Source organism: Panthera tigris, chromosome A3 (assembly GCF_018350195.1).
Source record: "Panthera tigris isolate Pti1 chromosome A3, P.tigris_Pti1_mat1.1, whole genome shotgun sequence".
Taxonomy (NCBI): domain Eukaryota; kingdom Metazoa; phylum Chordata; class Mammalia; order Carnivora; family Felidae; genus Panthera; species Panthera tigris.
This window is the reverse complement of record NC_056662.1, coordinates 3,440,309-3,453,021: the sequence shown is the minus strand read 5'-3', so window position 1 is coordinate 3,453,021 and position 12,713 is coordinate 3,440,309. Positions and strand designations below refer to the sequence as shown.

The following is a 12,713-nucleotide window of genomic DNA, read 5'->3' as shown; positions in this document are numbered from 1 at the left end:
CCTAAGAATCTTTAATATCCATGTTGTGCATTTCTTTCCTTGCTTTCTTTTTCTTGCTTTTGTCTCCGTGACACGGAAATGACGATGGCCGCTCCCAGTATAAGATTCAGATTTCTGAAGGCCGCGCCAGCTGGGGCGTGTTGCGTCTCGTGGTCCAAGACGCTGACTTACCATTTACCTCAGCTTGGAGGGTCAAGTTTAACATATCGCAAGGCGACGAAGAAGGACGTTTTGACATTCTGACTGACCCCGAGACCAATGAAGGGATTTTAAATGTTATCAAGGTAAAGCCATCAGGGGATGTGCACCTACCAGTGGCCGCGGGAGTCCCGATAGCGAGATGCCTGTCGTGTGCCGAGCACATGAGGTGTGGCATGTCGTGTGTCCCCGTGGCGCCCAGTGAGGAGGGCAGGCTGTGTCATGACCCCCTGCTGCCGTGGGCCCTCGGCCCTTTGGACTTCGTAGCTCCTCTCACCAAAATGTTATCAATACTACAAGTTAGTTTTTTGAGATGGTGTTAAGTACGTCAACATTTAATTTTCTTATTGTTTGAGACAAAATTTAATAGATCTATATGGGCCCTAAAATGTTTTTTTTTTCTGATATGCTAAAAATATTTAAAACATTTTCTCTAATCCTGGGAGTCTGTTTTTTTTTTTTTTCTTCTGAGTTGAAAAGACATTAGAACATTTGCACGGACCCCTGAAAGTATCGTGGGCCCCTGGCACTTTGCTGCTGTGCCTAATGAGGAGCTGGCCCTGCAGGAAAGTATATTATCTTCTCATTTGACTGATGAGGAAACCAAAGCCCAGAGAGGTCGGGTTGTTTTCACAAAGTCTCACAGCTGGAGTAGGGGTTCCGACTGAGGCAGACTGACTTTATTGCTTTTAGTCTTACTCTCACCTAGAGCCTGGAGTGACCAGTGCCTCTGGGTCCGGGCAGGTGAGTCAGCCTGGGGGTCAGGTTCACAGACAGCCCTGAGTCGGTAGGTCTGGGGTGGGGCCTGAGCTTCTGTCTATCGGAGGCACAAGCTCCCGGGTGATGCCCCTGGACCCTCCCACGCTGTGAATAGCAAGGCTCTGGGGGACTCTATCTCAGACGCCTGGGATTGAATATTTCAAATACTCCTGGCTTTTCAATCCTTTTAAGGCAGTGAGTGCCCTGAGTAACAGCGATCATTAGTATCTGTATTTCCTTAAGCTCCCCCCCCCCTTTTTATAGCAGAGTCACCACATTAATGTTTCATTAGGTTATGGTTTTTGTTGCATTTTTCATTCCCCTCTGATGGATGGTGGCTCTTTTCAACCAGGAGAGGGGGAGGAAAAAAAAAAAAAAAGAACTCCATAAATGACTTGAAAATGAGCTGGCAACGGTCTTTTGATCACTACCAGAGGCACTGTGAATAATAAATGAAGCGCAAAAGCCACGTGCTCGGGGTGTGCGTGTGCGTGACAGTGGGCACGGGGCTTTCTCCGGCCAGAGAAGCAGCAGCAGGTGCTAACGGGATCCTCTCTCTGGGACTTGCAGCCCTTGGATTATGAAACTCACCCCGTGTGGCGCCTTGTCATCACGGTGGAGAACGAGGAGACCCTCTTCTCCTGTGAGGGGGGCCGGCTTCGGGAGCCCAGGAAGGCAGCGGCGAGCGCCACTGTGAGTGTGCAGGTGACCGACGTCAACGACCCCCCGGCCTTTCACCCCAGGAGCTTGGTCGTCAGTGAAGTCGATGGCGCCGGGCCTGGAATTCAATTGGGAATATTTAACGCTACAGATCCGGACAGAGCCGCCGGCCGGATAAGGTGAGAAGAGAGGGCCGGGAAGAGTGGTCGTTTAAACAGAATTAGGCACACCGAGGGCGCTGCCGTTGGGCAGCTGGTGAGGTGGACTCAAGACACCAGGAGGCCCGCTGGCCCGGGTTCAATGCCACCTTCCTTCCATAGCTTTCTCTGCGCCCCCCTCCCCAGGTGGGGTTCACCTGCTCATTTTCCTTTGCACTTAGCATACATCGCTTTTATACGGGTTTTCTTGTATTAAAATAATTTGTTGGGCATTTCGATCTCCCTTTTTACTAAAGGTTGTAAACTGGCAACAGAAGGGGTTGTTTTTTTAAATTGTGGTAAAATATATCTAACACAAAGTTTACCATTTTAACCATTTTTTTGTTCGGTTATTATTTATTTATTGAGAGAGAGAGAGAGGTGGGGAGGGGCAGAGAGAGAGGGAGAGAGAATTCCAAGCAGCGCGGAGCCCCATGCAGGGCTCAATCCCACAAATTGTGAGATCGTGACCTGAGCTGAAACCAAGAGTCAGAACCTTAACCAACTGAGCCATCCAGGAGGCCTCTTTTTTTCTTTTTAAAGTTTATGTATTTATTTTTGAGAGAGAGAGAGAGAGGGATTCCTAAGCAGGCTCCACACTGTCAGCATAAGTATGACTTGGGGCTCAAACTCATGAACTGTGAGCTCGTGACCTGAGCCAAAATCAGGGGAGTTAGATGCTTAACCGACTGAGCCACCTAGGTGTCCCCCATTTTAACCATTTTTAAGTTCAGTGACATTAAATACATTCACACTGTTGTGCAACTGTCCCCGCTGTCCATCCCCAGAATGTGTTGATCTTATAAAACTGAGACTCTGTCCCCATGAAACAAGAACCTCCCTCCCCCCCTCTCTGCCCCTCTCCCAGACACTGGCGACCAGCACGCTACTTTCCATCTCTACGGGTTTGACTGTTCTAGGAACCTCACAGAAGTGGAATCATCCAGTGTTTGTCTTCTGGCAGCTTATGTCGCTGACCATACTGTCCTCCAGGTGCGTCCACACGGTAGCATGTTGCAGACCTTCCTTCCTTTTCAAGGCCGAGTAATATTCCCTTGTCTGCATAGACTACACTGTGCTCATCCATTCATCTGTGGGTGTGCACTTGAGTTGCTCAGTGTTTTGCTTTTACAAATAAAGTTGCCAGAATCCCTAGGAAGATGGCGGAGTCAGAAGTAGCAGGAATCTGCCTCCCCACCGACAAGGGCGCTAGAAGAATCTGTCTCATGTACCTGTTTTGGAACTCTGGATTCTGTTGAAGGGCTGCAACTCCCAGGGAAAGGCTTGGGTGGCAAGCCGAGGTTAATTTTGGTCAATTATAGCTCTTAGCACGTGTTCCTGGAACAGCCAAGTGTGCAGCTTGCAGGAGCCAGAGTGGGCACAAAAACCTCTGGCCTCCAAATGTCAGGGATCCGTGCTTTGCTCACTGATTGCTGCTTTCAGTCCCAGAGGTACAGACAAAGAGGCAGGTGGCCATTGTTTCTGGTCCCCCACCCTCATTGCTACAAATCCCTTCCCCCCTTCAGGGGATTTGAAGGTCCGATACCTTTATTTCCCCCTCTTCATTTTTTGCCTTTTCCTGTTTCAGGAGCCAGACATTAAAGGCCAGGATAGTCAACATGAAGCACAGATAGGAGGAAAGTTAGAAAGGGACCACGCACACCCAAGGAAAGGCTCAGGGAAAAGGCGTGAGAGGGCCTGAGGTTGAGAGGCTGGGCCTCAGCACAGAGACAGCCTATGACATCAGACAAACAAACGAAAATAAAATAAAATAAAAACAATAAGGAAAATCAGAAAACTCTGGGAAGGGGCAGAATTTGATTTCCAGAATCATCACATTATTAGATGCAAATGTCCGGTGCTCGAAGAAAAAAAAAAATCACAAGGCACATAAACAAACAGGAAACTAAGGCCCATTCAAAGGGAAGAAAATAGATCAACAGAAACTGTTCCCGAAAAATACCTGATGGCAGATGGGTTGGCCAAAGACTTCAAAACCGCTATCTTAAAAACGCTCCAAGAGATAAGGAAGCTGTGGAGGAAGTCCAAAGACGTGTAACAAGGACACAGAAAACATAACAGGAAACGAGAAAGGTGATGAGGGACTTACTGTAAGAATTACTTTACACATGTACAGATTCTACTCTTTAATCAGAAGACAGAGATCGACAGCATGTATAAAAACATATGGTCCAGGGGCGCCTGGGTGGCTCAGTCGGTTGAATCAAGAGTCGGACTCTTGATTTTGGCTCAGGTCATGATCCCAGGGTTGTGGGATCAAGCCCCAAGTTGGGCTCTGTGCTGACAGCATGGAGACTCCTTGGGATGCTCTCTCTCACTCTCTCTCTGCCCCTCCCCCACTTGCACATGCTATCATGCTCATGCACTCTCTCTCTCTCTCTCTCAAAATAAATAAATCACTTAAAAAAAAAACATGTGGTCCCACTAGATGCCGTCTATAGGAAACTCACATGAAGATCCAAATACACAAACAGGTCACCTGATACCATACACAAAAATTAACTCAAAGTGGATCAGGACCTAAATGTAAGACCAAAATCAATAAACGCTCTTAGAGGAAGCATAGGAGAAAAGCTTCATGACCTTGATTTGGGAATGATTTTTTGGATGTGACACCAAAAACACAGATAACAAAGGAAAAAAAGAGTCAGATTGGACTTCATGAAAATCAGAACATCCTGTGCATTAAAAAACACTATTCATGGAGTAAAAAACTGACCACAGGATGGGAGAAAGTCCTTGCAAGTCCTGTATCTGATAAGGGATTAATATCCAGAATATACAGAGAACTCCTATAACTCAGCAACAGAAAACCAAGAACAAGCAAGTCCCAAAGTGGACAGGACTTGAATAGACATTTCTCCAAAAAAGATCTACAAATGGCCAGTCGGCACGTGAAGAGATACGCAACATCGCCAATCATGTGAGAAATGCGATTCAAAACCACAATGAGACCCCACCCCACGCCCATTAGGATGACTTCTATCAAAAAGCCAGAAAACAAGTGTTGGCAAAGATGTGGAGAAATTGGAACCTTTGTGCACAGTTGGTGACAATAGAAGTCGGTGCAGCCACTGCACAAAACAGGATGGTGGTTCTTCAAAAAATTCAAAGTAGACACCATGTGACCCATAATTCCACTTCTGGCTATATGCTCCCAGAATTCAAAGCAGGACCTCGAAAAGATATTTGTACACCCACACTCAAAGCTCCATTATTCACTATAGCTAAAATGCCAAGGAAGCCCAAGAGCTCACTGACGGGTCAGTGGAGAAGCAAAACGGGGTATATATATATAATGGGATGTTATTCAGCCTTAAAAAGGAAGGAAATTCTGTAATATGCTACGACACGGATGAATGAATTTGTCGACCTTACGCTCTGTGAAATATGCCAGACACAAAAGGACAAATTCTATTTGAGCTCACTTACAATTTCCCACATTACTTGCGATAGAATCTGTGTCTGCCGTGATATATTTTGATTTGCCTTTTGATGTAACTTTTTACTTTTTAAAATCGTTGTGTGTTTCCTTCTACAAGGTATAAACTGGTTCGTGACCCGGCAAGTTGGGTCACAGTAGATGAACTCTCAGGAACAGTCACCACCAGGAAGCAAATTGACCGAGAATCTCCTTACGTAAATGATAGCTTTTACATAATCATTGCTCACGCTATTGACGATGGTAAGTGTTGACCCAAAATTAGGCGGGAAAGTGTGTTTCCTGGCTTCCTGAGGGAAAATAATTCTAGTGACAGTCTTTCAGCCCAACCTGGAAAACTGTACATCTTTTTATCACTACACAGGTACTGGCACCTATTTTCTTTTTAATGTTTATTTATTTTTGAGAGAGAGACAGAGTGTAAGCAGGGGAGGGGAAGAGAGAGAGGGAGACACAGAATTGGAAGCAGGCTCCGGGCTCCGAGCTGTCCGCACAGAGCCTGATGCGGGGCTCCAACTCATGAACCGTGAGATCATGACCTGAGCTGAAGTCGGACGCTTAACCGACTGAGCCACCCAGGCGCACCCTCCTTTATTTTTTTTAATACTGGCAACTATTTTTGATGATAATGTTTGAAATGGCAGACTCGAGGCAAATGCCATGGGAAGAGGGGCAGTATTCATTCAGAAGATGATTGAGCCGATGAGGAAGCCACCATTGGACCCAGTGTCTGTTCCATCTAGACATAAAGCAGCTTTTTAGCTCTTTCTCAAAGCCGGTGGTGGGTGACAAATACTTAGCACAATGTCTCTGTACTGGGAATGGCTTATAAGCTCTGACAAGTGTGACCGTATGGGACAAATTTGTCATAAACCTGGCCGGGCAGTTCTGTGAGCCTGTTACAACACTACTGTCTCTGATCTCCCATGGCTGAACTTTTAAACCTGCTGAAACCAGGGTGCCCGGGTGGCTCAGTCGGTTGAGCGTCCGACTTCAGCTCAGGTCACATGATCTCACACTCTGTGAGTTCGAGCCCCGTGTCAGGCTCTGTGCTGACAGCTCAGAGCCTGGAGCCTGCTCAGGATTCCGTGTCTCCCTCCCTCTCTGCCGCTCCCCTGATCATGCTCTCTCTCTGTCTCAAAAATAAATAAAAACATTAAAAAAATTTTTTAAAAAACCTGCAGAAACCAAAGTTGAATAAATCACAACTTTCAAGTAACTTTAGTTAATTGCCTTGAAGGAAATCTGTGAATTCAAACCCAGGTTTTAAGGGAAATGTAGGTGTATATCCCATTTGCACGATTAACGAGTAGAATGTTGGTTAGGTTAGGAAGATATTAAATCTGTGTTCCCAATCGTTTTTTTTTTTAATTCATTTTGAGTGGGAGGGGGTGTGGATAGAGAATCCCAAGCAGGCTCCACACTGTCAGTGCAGAGCCTCATGTGGGGCTCGATCCCACAAACCGTGAGATCATGGACTGAGCTGAGATCGGGAGACAGATGCTTAACTGACTGAGCCCCTCCCCCACCCCCGGGCATCCCCCAATCAGTCTTAAGTGAGGAGAAAGAAAGGGGGTCCATCTTCCAGGGATCTGAAGAAATGATGTAAGTGGGGTCCAGAGTACCCATTATCTGGTGTCCCCTGGTGGCTGACACCCTATAAAACTGTAGTGACAACCAGGATTCTGATGTGGACTCAGCCAAGATACAGACCATTTCCGTCACCACCTCACACCCGTTTCACTCCTGTCCCACCCCCTTCTTGATGCCTGGCATGATCGACACCCAGAAAAACGAATGATTCTATCCCACCTGGTTCTACAAATGATTTTGGGTGGCAAGCGTTTTGTTCACGTACCCTTCCCAGAGATTCCAAATCCAAATTTTCCAAAAAGCAGGAAGACAGGTCCTGCTGTCGTACTGTAAAGCTTACGACGTTGAAAGGGAAATGGAGTCAGTCTTTCTGTGGATCGGCTCTCTTCCCCGGAGGGCGGCAGGGCTCATGTTCCAGGGATTTGTGCGAGTGGAAAAGGTTCTTTCATTAATGAGCAACCCTGTCTGGAATCCCTGTGTTCCAAGGCCTCCCGCCGCAGACCGGGACGGGGACCCTGATGCTTTTCCTGTCCGACATCAATGACAACGCCCCCGCTCTCCATCCGCATTCTCGATACATGGAGGTCTGTGAGTCTGCGGCGAACGAGACGCTCCTCCTGGAGGCGGAGGATGGCGATCTGGAGCCCTTCGCAGACCCGTTCACGTTTGAATTGGACAAGTTGTGGGGAAATGCAGAAGACACATGGAAATTGGGGGAAAATCGGGGTGAGTATTTGTTCTGGCCAAGGATAAAGGATTGAAGGCAACCTGACTCTCACAGACACAGGCAAAAAAGGAATTTATTGGCTTATGTAACTGAGAAAGATGCCAGGTAAGCCTTTGTTCCAGCAGAACTGGGTCTAGGTGCTCAAGGGACATCCCTGGACAATGTCTGTCCTTACTGTGGCTCTGCCTTTCTCCGGGTTTCTTCTTTTTATTTATTTATTTATTTATTTATTTATTTTTTAATTTTTTTATTTTTTTAACGTTTATTCATTTTAGAGACAGAGAGAGACAGAGCATGAATGGGGGAAGGTCAGAGAGAGAGGGAGACACAGAATGCGAAACAGGCTCCAGGCTCTGAGCTGTCAGCACAGAGCCCGACGCAGGGCTCGAACTCATGGACTGCGAGATCATGACCTGAGCCGAAGTCGGTCGCCCAACCGACTGAGCCACCCAGGCGCCCCTCCGGGTTTCTTCTTTTGCACGCAGGCTCTCCTCTGGGGTGGCAGGGTGGCTTCCGGGAGTCCCTAGGACCCATCTTAGCACCTGGCAAGAAGACGTATGTCACTGTGTGACCTGGGTCGCCTGCTGGGAGTTGGGAAGGGCAGATATGTGGACTGGCTGGTTCTGAGTCCACGCGGAACCATGCTGGGATCTGGGCTTTACGCCTCCTGACCCACCTGGGCTGAGGGTTCCGGAGGTGTGGCTCTCCCAAAGGAAAACGGGGGTGCTGTTAGCGGGAGGAACCACTGGCATCCATTGCCAACATTCTCCTTTGAGCTTCTAGCAGCGTATCTGCAGAATGTCGCCTGTCTTTTAGTTGCCACTGTGAGCTCATGTTTATGGTTCCCAGACCCAGAGTGTGTAGGGAAACACTGAACTTTTTCCCACAAGAGCTCTGGCCTTTGCCCTTGGCTTCCGGGAGTTGCTCTCTAGGCCCTTGGGACGTCCTGCCTGAAAGGAGCGTTTCTGCTTACCTGGGGTCTTGTGCCAATCGGATAGGAACACTGGGATTTAGGGTGGGCGCTATGGGTCCTGTGGGCGTCCGGCGATCTCCAAAAGTGCTGGAGCCCGAGGTCAGCCGTACGGGTGGCCGGCCAGGTTTACATGACTGAGTCTTGAGAAAGATTCTGGACACAAGGCTCAGTGAGCTTTCCTGGTTGGCCTTGCTCCAAGAATGTTGTCACTTACCTATGCGGGAAGTGACGCTGTCCTGACAGATACAGAAAGTGACACCGTCCTGACTCCACGGATACTCCTCTGGACTCTGCCCTATGTGCTTCCTGCCCTGACTGATTTTAATCTCTATCCGCTTGCTGTGATAAACCATAACTATGAGCACACAGCCTTCAGTGAGTTCTATGGGTCCTTGGAGAAAATGTTCAAACCTGAGCCTGGCTGAGAAGCCGCGGACTTGTAGCAGGTGTCACAAGTGGGGGTGGTCTTGGTGACTGTTCCCTCTCACTTCGAAGTTGGCTAACTTTTGTACAGAGCCTTGGCACATGGTAGGCACTTAGTAAATACCTGCTGAGCAGATAAGCAAATGAACGAGTGAATTGCATGCAAGGTCCGTTTCCTTTTGCAGGTCGGTCGGTTGAACTTTGGATGTTGAGAAGCCTCCCGCCTGGGAATTACTCTGTGCCACTTTTCATCAGAGACAAACAGGGACTTTCCCGGAAGCAGACCGTCCACGTGAGGGTCTGTTCCTGCCCTGATGGAGTCACATGTGCGGAGCCGTCGGTCACAGGAGCTGGGCTCCTCGTGGGGGCCCTGGTCCCTCCCTTTGCAGCGTTCGTGGCTCTAGCAGGTCAGTGGTCTGCGGAACTGTCCTCGGGATGCGGCTCCTCTCCCCGGCCTGTCAGCCAGCAGTGTGGAGTCCTCCCTCCGGGGCGGGGAGCAGAAGATGGCAGAGATCAGTGGGATGCCTTGAGGATGACCCCTAGGCTCATCGGAGTCACGGACTCAGATCAGACTTTCCCGACCTGGTCGGACATGCTGCCTGTCCGGCGAGAGCAGCTTCTATTCAGCCGGCGGCTGTTGATAGCAACGGAGCCCGTAGATGAACGCTATGCTTTGCAGTAACGCCGGGGGCCACAGTGTACAGATATCTAGGCTCCTGGGCTGGGAGGGGGCTGACGAGGATGCTAGATTTTCAAATAAACGATACGATATTATCGATCGCATGGTATGAATCGATTCAACCAATAGTTATCTGGCACCTGCTCGGGCCCCACGCTGCACTAGTCCTACAGCTACGGAGACGATCGCGGCCCAGTTTGGCCGTGTCCACTCATGGCCGAGTTGCAAGTTATCAGAACCAGATCCCGTCAAAACCCCCGTCCAACTCATTGTCCTGCCTGGTCTCATTGTAGTGGCTCTGCTGTTCCTGCTGCGGTGCTATTGTGGCTCCGAAGCCACGGGGCACGGACGGTCTGTCCCACGTGACCAAGGCCAGCAGACGCTGATCATGTATAACGATGAGAGCCAAGCCATCTCGACCCAGGTAACGGGGCCTCACGCGTCGTGTTTCATGCTGGTGATGTCCGCAATTCACAGGCACACCTTCCCATTCATCGTGCCTTCTCTCATCTCTTCAAACTCACGCATGTTTGAGTGGAAAATGGGCAAAAAAAAAAAAAAAAAAATCCCGTGAAAATTGTCCAGCTCAACTACATCGATTTCTTGCGTTAGGTCGGTCATTCTCAACTAGGGGCAATTCAGCACCCCCGGGGGACGCGTGGTGATGTCCGGAGACGATTCTGATGGTCGTAACCGGTTGGGCTGGGGAGACGTGTTTTTGGCTTCCAGGGGGTGGAGGGAGGCCAGGGCGGCTCCCGAATGTCCTCCAGTGCACAGGACAGGGAGGGGGCTGGCTGAGGTGCCAGCCGCGCTGAGGTGCAGAAGCCTTGCTCAGAGGCAGACGGTGTCTGCCGCGTGGAGCTTCTCTAGATGGAGAGTGTGTGAGGCTCACCCGTGAACCGCCTGGGGCAGGGGTGAGGCACAACCCGGCCCTCCGCCCTCTCCCGGCCGAGGCTGGGCACCGAGCTCACCAGCCTGGCAGGGACTTCTCATTCCCTTCGTCACAGCGAGCGCGCCATTCACCCTCACATCCTCACCTGTGCACCAGGGATGGCAAAGTCCACCTTAGAGACCGGCTGTGGATCAAGCAAGACCTGCCCGTGGAAGCTTCTCACCCTCCCCAAGACACAAGGCGATCGGCAGGTGACTGTTGGGTTTGCAAAGCTGCTGCCACCGCCGCTGACCTTGCTGGGTGTCGTCACAGCAGCCCTGGGCTGGGGTCGGCCGGGCAGCGCAAGGAAGGCGCTGCGAGCTCTCCTGCCTGACTTCACCTGGAACTAAGGGTGGTTGATCTAAAAACCGAAAGCCAAGAAACGTGCGGAGGGAGCACCACCCTTCCTGCGCGGGGGACACGGGACGCCCCATCTTGCTCTCGTCTCGGATCTCCACCCACAACTTTCTCCTGGGAGAACAAGAGACTTGTCGCGCCAAGTGAGACATTTTTGGGAAAAGACAGTCCAATTCACTTTGGCCACGTGCTTGAGTAAACAGGGAGATGTTCTCAGAAGTGATGGGTGGTTGGAGAAGCTGGCGGTGAGCCAGACCCCTCGGCTTCTTCTCACATTTTCTCTTCCTTCCGGGCGTGAGGGAAAGGGAAGCGACCGCCTTGGGCCATGGTGTGGGTGCACCTGCCTGTGCGCCCACAAAGGACTGCTCTGAGCCCTCCCGGGGTGGGGTCGAGAAGGCAGGAGGTGTGGTACAAACTCTCCAGTACACACAGCACGGCCCAACCCCGGGGACCCCGAGAGCGTCGCCGCGAGCCTTGGAAGAGAATGAGCTTTGGACTCTGAGGCCCCATCAAAACAGGAGTCTTTTTCACCATCATTTCCTGTGAGACGCGGAACAACAAGAAACTCTGCCTCCTGACCAGCAGTTCCGAAGCCGTTGTCTGGATTTACGGGATCGGTGTATTTTCCAGAGTCGGGGTGTTTCCCGTGAGGGTGTTGATCCGTGTTTGGGATGCCACTCCTCGCTCTCTGCCTTTATTTCTGCCGTCTGTAATTTCAACCCCGTCATATTTCTTTCCGTGTGCCCACAGGGAAGGCCAGATGTCAGGGATCAGATGTCAGTCCGGTTGCTAAACACAGCGGGGGCGGAGGCCGAGCTCGGTGCTCAGGTAAGCACGGCCCACCGGCTGCTTGGGTTTAGACGGAGGGCGGCTCTGCGGAGGGTTCCCGTGGCAGGGAGCCCCCGGCCCACATCCCTCACGCCCCTCTGCGAGCCCGCTCCGTGCCTGCCTGCCCCCTGCCTCACCTGCAAAGCCCTGTGACTCGGCCTAACAGGTCAGCAGCATCGGGTGACCCCACGCCCAGATTTCAGCCTCAGCGGTGCCACCTTCACGACCTTCTGCCACACGCACATGCCACCCGTGCCAGTGTCCTTTTTACAATATTTCTTTCTCTCAGTGGATTTCTGTCCGGATAAAGCACGTTTCTTTAAACAGGAAATCCTATATTTCAACGGTAAACAAAAAACTAGTTTTACCTGTACGAAGAGCTGAGAAGTGGAAAGTAGATGCAATTGAACTAGAACCCCATAACTCTGGGTAGAAAATGCCACCTGCCAAAGGCTCGGGTCTCTGAAGAAGGCAGAGACGGGAGAGCCACGCTGCCACTGGGCGGAGACCCCCCACCCCCGATGCCATCAGGAGTGTGGATGAGGACTCAGAGGGGGAAGCATCGTCTCACCCTGCAACTCAATGCCATTTAAACCCGTGTTGCCAAACCGGCCAAATCTTCCCTTCTCTACGTGATAGATGATCCCACTTCAAAGACAGCGAGTTAATCCGGGCTGCCATAAATTACTGAGCAGGTGCTTGGCTGGGGGTGAGCAGGGGCCGGTCCACGGGCGTCCCGCCCACCAATCCATGCCCCTGGGGGAGGACGACTGCTCCTTCTCTCTCGCGCACCTTGCACACCGGTACCGTGTGAGCTGCGTCGGTGGGCCTGTCAGCTTCCAGAGGCCAGAAGCACCGAGCGTGTCCTAGGCACGCACCCTGCAGGCCCCACGCTCTTTCCCAGAGCCCCCGGGGGAGGGGGATG

At 50.8% G+C, this 12,713-nt stretch overlaps 1 protein-coding gene across 1 annotated transcript in view; it reads left to right on the top strand.

Annotated features, from left to right (window-relative positions):
• Positions 1 to 12,713, top strand: part of CDH26 (cadherin 26) — a 42,010-nt gene that overhangs the window by 21,138 nt on the left and 8,159 nt on the right. The window contains exons 8-14 of the mRNA XM_015539713.2: positions 99 to 284; positions 1,528 to 1,796; positions 5,378 to 5,520; positions 7,357 to 7,596; positions 9,179 to 9,400; positions 9,966 to 10,096; positions 11,711 to 11,788. Of these exons, the coding sequence (XP_015395199.2) occupies positions 99 to 284; positions 1,528 to 1,796; positions 5,378 to 5,520; positions 7,357 to 7,596; positions 9,179 to 9,400; positions 9,966 to 10,096; positions 11,711 to 11,788 (1,269 nt within the window). The remainder of the gene's footprint in view (positions 1 to 98; positions 285 to 1,527; positions 1,797 to 5,377; positions 5,521 to 7,356; positions 7,597 to 9,178; positions 9,401 to 9,965; positions 10,097 to 11,710; positions 11,789 to 12,713) is intronic.